Source organism: Lissotriton helveticus, chromosome 9, assembly GCF_964261635.1.
Source record: "Lissotriton helveticus chromosome 9, aLisHel1.1, whole genome shotgun sequence".
In the NCBI taxonomy this organism is placed as follows: Eukaryota; Metazoa; Chordata; class Amphibia; order Caudata; family Salamandridae; genus Lissotriton; species Lissotriton helveticus.
Genome location: NC_136070.1, coordinates 776400757 through 776411731, shown reverse-complemented (window position 1 = coordinate 776411731; position 10975 = coordinate 776400757). Strand labels below are relative to the sequence as shown.

At 41.3% G+C, this 10975-nt stretch overlaps 1 protein-coding gene across 3 annotated transcripts in view; it reads left to right on the top strand.

The window, feature by feature from the left end:
• Positions 1-10975, top strand: part of EXOC3L2 (exocyst complex component 3 like 2) — a 547377-nt gene that overhangs the window by 464785 nt on the left and 71617 nt on the right. For all 3 annotated transcript variants that reach the window (XM_078660900.1, XM_078660901.1, XM_078660902.1), the window contains exon 10: positions 4530-4685. In XM_078660900.1, coding sequence (XP_078517026.1) covers positions 4530-4685 — 156 coding nt within the window. The remainder of the gene's footprint in view (positions 1-4529; positions 4686-10975) is intronic.

The following is a 10975-nucleotide window of genomic DNA, read 5'->3' as shown; positions in this document are numbered from 1 at the left end:
CTTTTGTCTGATGCAAGACTACGGCCAGATAAGAGTGGTTTTCCATCCACTCGAGTGTACAGGGCCTCTATGTACACTAAATAGAGTGGAAGGGGCATCTGCTGTTTTTTGTTGGATCCCTTGAATTTGCCAACCTCGCAGATACCAGCTCTGTGCCCTTGAAAACATGGCTACTTAAAGACAACGTGGTGCTATGGTGTAACAAGAACACAAGATAGTGGTAGGATTTTGAGTAAATAGGAAGTAATTCTCTCAAAGTTATTGTGTGAGCTTCTGCTTAATGAAGTACCTCCACACGTTTTGACTGGATGTTTTTCTCCACCTACCTTTCAGTGCTATTCACTTGCTTTTACTGCTTGCAACAGAATGTCAATAATGTTTCTAACTATAAATGCAGGCTAGTTATTGTCTGCAGATACCATTTTCTGTTTGACCACCTCTGTGCGGCATAAATGAAGTATTTGGGTTTGTCAGTGATTTCATCTTTGGCCAGTCATCTAATGTTCTAAAGATGAATGTCCCTCAAGAAAGAACCAAAGAAAGGCAGATTGTATTCAGAAGAGCCTACTAGGTAGTTCACTTTAGTCCCAACCCAATTAATGTAAAGGGTGTGTATCGTACCCTCCAACCAGTTGTGAATTGAGTCCAAGAGGTGTGCTTGAGTTTAATTTTTATCTAGAGCAATTTTATTGTCAGGGTAGGCTGATAGTCTCAGCTTTATCTCAAAATTAGGTTTTTCCTTGAAAAGAACTCAAGAATCCCAGCAGATTCAAACTATCCTTGTCAAGATATAGCACGCTGATTACATTTACCAGTCCCTACATCTGTTGGGATGGTGACTACTGCCACATCACCGGGTAATGGGGAGAATGATAGTGGGTGACAGCCGACTGTGAAGTGTACTGCACAAACCATTTTACCTACCTCTTCGAGAGAATGTACACTGACTCCCTTATGTAAAATTCCACTTAGTCCCACATGACTGAGGTGCCTCACTTCCCTGAGCAACATTGATGTGGGCTGTTGTGTGTTGGATGTGATGGTTCCATGCTGCAGTCATTTTTTACATGCCTAGGTGTGGGTATTCTACTTTAATTGTATTCATCATCTAAACACAGTAACTGAAGCTCAAGGGTGAGATTTTAATATCAGTGCTGCTGTGGGTGTGACATCCAGATGTAACTTCCATTTGCTAAGCCATGTTGCAGAGAGGCCACTCAGTCTGTCTGCTGTCTCAACTGGAATACACATTCCTTTGAGTAGATGATGTTGCCGCCCTACACAAAATGCAAATGTTCCCCACCATGTTCCCCTTAGATGACAGTTTAATTTAGTAGATCTAGTGGGCGGGCAGGATCTTTTGAAAGGCACGCCACTGAGAATTTCGGTTGTGAAGACCTGTTTTTGATCCAAGGGCCACTGAATTTCAGTACCCAAGATGGACCTGTTTAGGGTGTTTGTCCATATTTTTACAGCCAAAACCTAAAATACTCATTGTCACTTGGTTTACCCATCTCGTTTACACACTAAGGCCCTCAATATCAGGAGCCCAGTAACTTTGAATGAACCAGTTACTTTCTCGGATTTGTCAATTGTGGTGTTTAACATGGAGATTTCAGCTACTGGAAGCAGCCAAAATACCAGTTGGAAATACATGGAAAAACAGGCAGGGAATCAGCGGGGAAACATCGATTCCTATATGTTATTCCCCAAAATCTTGTAATCCCTTTTCTTTCCCCAACCTCTGAATTACCAGGACCTCTGGTAATGGTAATTTGGAGGCACAGAACTAATGGGGATTTTTCTGGGCCACTCATAATTTGGACCTATAAAACTGATGCAAATACTTGACTAATTTCCTACAGATATAAGGGCTGCTTTAGAGTTGGGTAATCAGGACAAATACTTTGATTTCCAGAAGCCACGCCATATCTGGAGGAGATTCCAGCTATAGAATTTTCCTTCACCAAACTACTCCAAACTTGGCCCTCCAGCGGATTCTCCTCCAGATTTTGTGCTTCCTCCAGAGATAGGACAGTTTTCAATTATCACCAAACAGTAAATAGGTCCCTTTAACTCTGTTCATTAATATTTGTTCGTAAATATATGTTGTTCCACCTTTCCTTGAACATGACAAAAATGTTATTGCCAGTCGCCCGCTGCCAGCAGAATGTCACTGTAATTCCAATCCAAGAGCATACCTAAAGAGTAGATACTGACAATAGTAATTTCCAGACAGCCCCAGCTCTTCCTGGTTTAAATCCCCTCTACTTGATACTCATTACAGTATTAAATCTGTCTCAGATCAGGGAGCTTCAAGCAGCCCTGGGAAATACATCAATACCCGCTGCCACACTGAACCTAGCCAATGCAATGGGTAAACTGTACAGAAGCCAGGCTACGCAGTATCCAAGCAGAACTTGACAGCAGGATATGTCTTAGCTTAGCCCCCAGTTCCAACTGGTGTACCTGCCAGTTGCAATTGGAGAGGGACAGTACCAAACTCCTCAAGAACATGTTCTACAGCACAACTTTGCTAATATATCGCTTAAAAGAATTGGTTCTCTGTGTCCCACATGGACAGACTAGTAATGACTGAGATTATTTAAAATATGTTTATTTATGTTTGTATGTACTCCTTTTCCAGTTGCTGTTGGACATATGGACATATTCTGTCTGAGGTGGGTAGAGTTATTGGTCTGACACGTTTTTAATATAATACATAACTAGTAGCGGCCGTGTCAGATGAGAGAGGAGGGGCGGGAGAAGGGTGCGAGGATTAAAAAAAAAATACCTGCAGCCCGCCGCATCGCTGTCTTTTGCTCCTCTCTTGACTCCACTACAGGTAGAAACTCCCAGACTCCCCTGCGGCCAATCCTGAAGCTGCTCTCATGCATGAGAGCAGCTTCAGGATTGTCCTGAGCACCGATGATTTGCCCTCCCAGGGAGACTGGGAGGGTGCTTTGCTGTCTCAAACCTAGCAATGAATCTGGATTGGAGAGAGCATCAACGACGCATTTGTTCACTTTAACACCATCAGATCGGTATGGGGTGCTTACTCCTCCAATGTAGTCTTAGATTTCCCTCCTATCTTGCAAATTTATCTCACTTCGCACTGACGCCCACACACTCACACTGGTTACCCCTGCTTGTCACTGTGGGCTGCAAAGCACTCAGCACTGGTTGTCATAACTCACAAACCTTCAACAATGGGAGGGGGCATATTCGTATACTGTAGCATTCGGTTTTAAATTTGCACTGCTTTGCGTTACTGTAGATTTGTCCAGCCACGCAGGGCCACCCAAGGTGGCATTGCATGGCTTGATAAATCTGAATTAGTACTTGGGTCGCAAGGGCGACGCAACTCATTGATAAATCTGCCCCCAAGTATTCCAAGGTGTAGGCTACCAGCATGTCAGGAAGAAAAATACATGTGTACAGAAGTTTAACACATTTAGGTACAAACTTCGAATTATATAGTCAGAAATTCCAAATATTCTAATAGTAAACACAGAAAAGCTAACGTTTGAAATTGAAAAGTTTTTTAAAAAATCAGCTATTCTGATAAAATTGAATAACCATCCGACACTCTTCTGCATCTCATCCTGTGTGAAGCCTTATTTATATGCAGTTTCAGTTACATTCTTTTAATTTGGTGAGTATTAATGATAAGACTAGTATTCATTTTACAGTAGGGGTTGGAGGTAGCGTAGGGTTATCAGCGGTGTTAGGATTACAAATGCTGTGAGGCTTAGCAAGTGGATTTAGGAATGTTTAGTGTTGGCTTTGAGGGAAGAGCATGGAGAAAGTAATGGGATTATAGGTGCAGTTAGGAGTTATTGTTTAGGGTATATGATCGAACTAATGGGGATAAGGTTAAGATTAGTGGTTAAGGTGTTGGGTGAGAGTATTTTATAGCGTCGCTGGTACCTGTAAAAACAAAATGTTATATTGGAAAAAAATGATTGTTAATCTTTGCTCTAATTGCCAAATATATTGGCTGAATATTCAACTTTGTCTCACTTTAAATGTCAAACTTGTGACTTTGATTGGTTTAAAATGTCTGATAGGAAGCCCATTTGAAATAGGATAGCACCAGGATTATCAACACTGTTCTAACGATGCATAAACTATTTCCTGAAATGATCTTTTTGAACTCTAATAAACTTTTTATATTTCTAACCATTTCATATGACCGTGAGAATGAATGTGAGTTGGAGCCCATTCGAATATCTGGAGACACATGCTTCACTTGCCCCCTCATTTTCCTCTTCACTCACCCACTCTAAGCAATTTCTTGGTATCAAAGCCTGGGCAATGGGTTCTGTGGATGGGTACATCTGAATTCATAATCTTTACAACATATGCACAGAACTTAAACAGCCATACTCCCATGTGCATATAAGTACTTACCGATCAGCCAGATCTAGGGAGATGTGGGCTGTAGGCCAAATATTTTACATATCCACACCTTTGAATTAACGTTTGCCACTCGGCTAACAATGGGATTCTGTTCTCTTTGGATGCAGATGCTGGTCAATGAAATGCACCGAAAGGTGCTGATAGAGTACATTCAACCCCTGATGCAGGTGAAGATGGTCTGCAACTCTACGAAAGCCCGGAACAAGATGGCCGCCAAACTACAGGAAGAGGCCCAGCAGCTGAAGCATCTGTTCCAGCAACTGGTGAGGGTTGTGTTTTCATGCCCCAGTTCTTTAAGTTGGTTGGGGCCTTTATATTAGTGAAATATAATTCTATTTTAGTGGTATACCTGGTAAAGTGTGCGATGTGGTCATTTAGGGTCAGAGAAGAATAGCAAACGGAGAGAGATCCAGAAGCTCTGCAGATGAGCATGCCCCCTTTTTAGTTATTAACATTGCGACTAAAAGTAACTTAAAACCTCCCCACAAGGTAATCTGTTTTGGTCTTCCAGAGGTAGGTTCATCAACTGTGAGCTCTTAGAATATACCATTTTAGATGTATGGTTTGGTTTCAAGTGTTGTGAAGATACAGATAGATTTCAGGCTTAATCTCTAGTGTGAGGTGTTGGGATTCCACTTTCCTATGCTCCTTTATTTCTGCAATTCAGGAAAGATCACAATATCACAGCTTCACTATCATTCTTCTATCTTCGACCATATCCATTCCCTCACCTTCACCTCACCCCTCTGTGATCTCAAACTTCTGATTCCCTTGTTGTGAACATATTTATTATCCCGAGTTTATATTGTAAGTATATCTACATGCCCACATGTTGGCTACATAGTCTCTCTTGCTACATACCGTTCTACACTGCCTTTTTGGGCTTGTGCATCCTGTATAAATAGCCACACTCAAATCAAATAGGATTCTGATTGTTAATGGTGCCACTGTTGTCCTAGTTCCCAGGATGTGAAACTTTGAATTGCTTTGTTTCTAGCAAAGCTATATATTTTTTCTCAGATGTATTCCATTTGGATATTACTACCTTAAGTGCTCTAAATACTGCACTCTTTCTTGTTACTTTATGACCTAGAATACATGACGTTATCTCAGTGTTTCTCTTTTAGGGCAAATGCTCTGTAGGCAGAGCTCTCTTGTTGACTTGTGTGAAGGTCCTGGTTAGTGTAGAACAGTTGGTCTTACCCTGGGAATCAAGTACCCCCTGGGGTCCACGAAGACTACTGCTTAGAAATGAAACGTTATTACCAGATTAATAAAATGTATAGAAATAAATAACTAAAATTGAAAATGTAACGTTTGTAATTTTTAAGTAATCTGAAATTTGTAGGCTAAAAATTAACTTAGTATCTTCAATTGATTGCTGGGAGTAGTGCAAGTGCTTCAAACAGACTATAGTATGGATTATGAGATGTCACAACTGAAAATAGAATTTAGAAAATCTCCAATTTTCCTATTAAAATTAACATTTAGATTTTTTTATAATTGTGTGAATTAAGTAAATTATTTCACCCTTTGTGCATTTGTTTGATGAATCATTGTTTCTATATTTTTTGTGTATCGTTTTGTGGTTCAAATCATTGGAAATGCTTAGTCCGGGGTCCCGACTTCCCGTAATGACTCCTTGGGAGTCCACAGATTCTAGTAATGCCTTCCTGCCTGAGTCTAGGTATTGCTTAAGCAGTTAATGCATTAGAAAGTTAAGGGTGGTTTTACCCCACATTGTTTCTGAGATGCTCTTCTTGACTGCACATTTACAGTATTCCTAGATTCTGCCCTCACACTAAAATTAGCCACGCACTGTTCGACACTGTGTAGAATGTAAAATTACACTTACGTTTGGTTTTAATAGTTTATAAACCATGGGCCTGTTACATAAAGTGCCCCAGGGGCACAATGGGTGTTTGCACCAGATGCTTGTGCAGCCCCTTCTGTAATACCAATAGCACTGATGCACATAAAGCGCCAACTCTATCTTCAATGGGGAATTCCCTCGTTTGCATGGGGGCATGCACCATGCAAATGAGGGAATCCCTTGGCCTCTGCGCCCGCGCTGTATTACAGACGCAGGCGCAGAGGCAAAGACGCCATCACGAGTCGCACTGACAGTGTGCCATCTAAAAGGTGGCACACTGTCAATGTGCCTCCTAAGGCAGCCCTCTGCAGGGGTAAAGGGGGTCCCATGGACCCCCCAGAGAGCCCCTTGCAGGCGGGTGCAGTCACTGACTGCACCCGTCTGCAAGGGGATCTCTATTCCCCTTTAAAGGTCCAGGCCAGCTGCAGCCTGCACAGTGAAACACAGAGCAGATGTAAAGCAGCCGCTCTGTATTTCACATGGGCAGCACGCGTTTCTGGCTGCCAAGGGGGCAGTGCATTCCCCATAATGCAGCACACTTTCCTTCATTGCGACGGCGCACCTTTTAAAAGGTGCTCCCAGTGCAATGAAGGAAAGTGTGCTGCATGTTTACTGTGGCCCCATATTTTGACTCCAAGTTATGGATAGTCCTAGCATGAGCTCAGCGCTAGTACACTTTTGATTGCCCCACTACCCTAATGGTGCCAGTCTGTTCATATTAACTATACAAATTTGCTTTTGGGTACCTCTGGTACTTAATTTGTATCAGTCACTAGATTTCATAATAAATTAATTTATTTTCATAAAAAGACTCCTTGACAGTGTCTCGAGAAATCGATGTGTCACAAAGCGCCTGTGTGCAAGTATCAGGCTAATTGATTGGATCTGGTTATTATTCTTATTGATTAATGAAATACTAATGTTCCCCCTTGCACTGAAATGCTAAGTACATTATTATCAATGGCGGGAGGGCGATGTTTAATCTCCCCTATTTATAGGGCCCTCAGGACTACAATCCGGTCACTACCCTACCGGTACAGTTAAGGTGGGAGGAGGAATCGGAGGAACTCATATCAGAACAGCAATGGGCAAGAGTGCATGAAGGGGTTTGTGAAGTGAGCTCTAACGCATGTTTTAAGTTAATTCAATATAACATAGTACACAAAGTATATTTAACCCCATACAGATTAAGTATAATTTATCCTTAACGGTCAAATGCCTGCCCTAGATGCGGAGAAGCGGCAGCATGCTTTGTACACACAATATGGAAATGCCGGAGCCTGGTTTATTCTGGGAGGGAGTGCTGGAGAAATACACAAAGCTACTGGATGGTCCATTTCTAAGACTATATGTTCAGTCCTCTTGGACCTAATACCCCACCCAAAAAAGAAAAAGCTAAGTCGAAAATTTGTACTTTTGGGGCTGGTGATCGCAAAAGAAGGATAGCAAACTCATGGCTCTGCCTGACTCCACCACTTATAAGTAACTGGTTGAGGGATTTGAATGACCCGGATGAAACACATAAGGAAGGATGATAAACTTGAGGAGGATGATCGCGGACCTAAGAGACCCTCAGGGGGCGGAGGTAGAAAAGGGGGATGGTACATAAGAAACACCCGGAAAACTAAAATGGGAAAGGAGTTCCGAAAATAGATACATTGAACTGCACTTCAGATGATGGTTATAGAATGTCATTGAGAGCACAGATAAAGGACAGTAAGACACAAAAGGGGTGGGTGGGAAGGGCGGAATAACGTTTGTAGAAAACTGAAATAGATATTACAGTAATTGTGTTACATTTAAATTTGATCCTGTAATAGAAGAAGTATTGCTACTATTATATATTTCATATGAGACACAGTATTGGAATGTTGAGTAAAATGGCAATAAAGATTGTTAAAAAAAAAATACTAAAGTTAGACAAGACAAATAATGGCAATTGATTGGCTGTGAATGTAACTAAAACTGATAGAAGAAACCTTAATTTGAATATGATAATAAAATAAATATAACGAACAACAAAAGGAAAGACATTGTACACACGGAGTCTATTTTGTGTTTTTACATATATGAATCTATTATGAAATATTGCGAATGGTATAAGGTAAGTATTCCTTTTCACATTATTGCAAAACATATATTTAAATGGCTTTATGTCATAAATGCAATGGGGGTCAATTGGCGTGCTAAGGTGTTTCACCATTTCATTGATTTATTCTTTCGAACATTTCATTAAACGAACATTTAAGATACAGTCCATTAAAATCCAATATTAAATTATTTTATTTATCCTTTGTTAATATGATCAATTACATTTTTCACTTTTATATCATAAAGAATGATTATGTCCACAACTGAATAACTGACACAAGCACATAGCAGCTTCTTAACAAAGAAAATGTCTTTCAGTTGGTTACCTTCCTTCATTTTCCTGCTGTGGTTCAGAATATCTTTGATAGATATCCATCTTTGGTTAACACACATATATATATATTAAAAAAAGAAACAAACTGACACATAAAAATTATGTTTGCGAGATCAGTGACCCCTTGTGAAGTATGTAATTTCATCACTGCCATTCCTTCCTTCTGTGTATGAAACAAACGTTAGTGTTTCATTTGGAGGTGGTGGAGGATGATGCTTATTTATCATGCTTGCCTCCCAAAATGACAAAGCCATCTCTAGTTACCAAAGATTGCAACAGAGTGTGGTCAAGCTCTAACATATGTACCAACAAAGAGCTAGAGAGGGTGTTCGAGGTTGTAAGAGTCTTATTAATGTAAATGTGAGAAGCACAGGAAGGAAAGAGAATGGGTCAGACTAAGACACAAGACTAAAAATAATTCTGAGCTAAGTGGTGTAATTGGGCGCCTCTGTGAGCATTCTACCAGTTGCTGAGAGGGTGAATGAAGAGCCAAAATGTGCCAGCAATGGTCGATTCCACTCATGTAGACCCTAACAAATTACTCTTTTCCTACATGCATGGCCACACATACAGTGAGAAGAAGCATGGTTTGAGCGCTTTAGGAAGTGGAAGCTGAAAGTTTGCAGGGATTTGTTTGCATTTGTGCAAGTAGACGTCCATCAACTCGGAGGCCCTCTATATATCTGGCCAAATAAAACACACATTTTGTCTCCTGCCTCATGAGGTATTAGAGGTGGGTTGACCTTATAATGACACATTTGTCAAAGGTAGACACACTGTATTCTCCTGTTCTCCTTTTTGGCTCCTCCTTGACAAGTAGGCTTTCCTTAACTCAGGCTCCTAGAGCCATATAGGAGCCAAATAGTAGAATAATATGTGTTGACCTTTGCTGAAAGTTTAACAGTAAGGTTCCCCCGCCTCTAATACCACATGACAAGTGTATTATGCCAGTACCATACAGAAGATTTTGACCAGTGAGTTTGTATATATGGCATGGATAAATGAGAGAGTGGTGTGAGCAATATAAAAAATTCCTGCAACTAGTGAAGTGAGATATTTGATTAGATATACCTAGGGATCCATATGTGATCCTGAAGAAAGCCAATTTACTTTTAAAGGCAAGGTGCATTGGCCTTACACATGTTGACCTGTAGACGCTGGATATGCTAACAATCTTGAAAAGCATTACCACTTGTTTTGAACATTGTCAGGGGGTCCTTCTAATAAATCAGTATTCGGGCACCATGAACAATATTATCACTGGATCCCTAAACAATAACAGAGAGGTAAATTAAACTTTACAAACTAAAAAACAAAAACCTTACCAAGACCTCCATTGAGTTTCAAGGTCGAGCCCATCCAGATACAGAAGCTGTCAGGATGAAGCACGCTACTAGAAATTCTATTGGGTAAGAGTCCATTTTAAAAAACCTAGGATGCCCCTGAAGGTTAGGGATAGAGAGAAAATGACTTGTTGGCAGTGAGTCCCCTCTTTATTGATTAACTGCAATTATGAATTTAGGAAGTTGAGGTGACCCCCTTGAATTCATCTCACTCACCCTGATTAAGGGTAAGCTTCTTGCCAAATTCCAAATAGTTGACTACTGTGTTCATGATAATGTTTCCCTTTTTTCACTATTTTGTCTGCTGGTTTACATGAATTTTCATCAAAACTGCTTTCACCATTTTCATATTGGTTACATTGTTTCTTTCTTTAAAGATAAAGACATAACAGAGGATTGATTGTGACATAAGATTAAGGACTACCCTGAATGGGTCAGGAGTTATTGCAAGGGGTAATAGTCTGTCCTTTAGCCACCAACCGTGGCTATCGATCGGACTGACTTCCACCCATCAAAATTAACTCTGTTGGTGCCAGCAGTGGGGAGAAGCCTTCGACTTACCCAACAGGTCAGGCCGGGGACCCCCTCGGGACTCCTCTTCTTCTGAGGGCGGCTCCTTGATGCGGGGTAGCTGCAGGCTGTCCTCCTCCGCCGCGGCCGCGCCTCCGATACCGCTGTGAGGCCCTCCCTTCTTCCTTCCACCTCCCCCTGGCTTGCCACTGCTGCAGGAGATCTTGCGGGCCAGGTGGGCGAGTGTGCCCCCTTTGACGACATAGTCTCGCTCCAGCTCCTGCAGGAAAATCTTGATATTGCCCGTGTACCAGAAGATCCAGCCAATGAGGCTCTGGAACACCAGAATGGCGCCAGTGTAGATCAGCAAGTCGCCAAAGTCCCTCCTGTTGATCTGCAGCT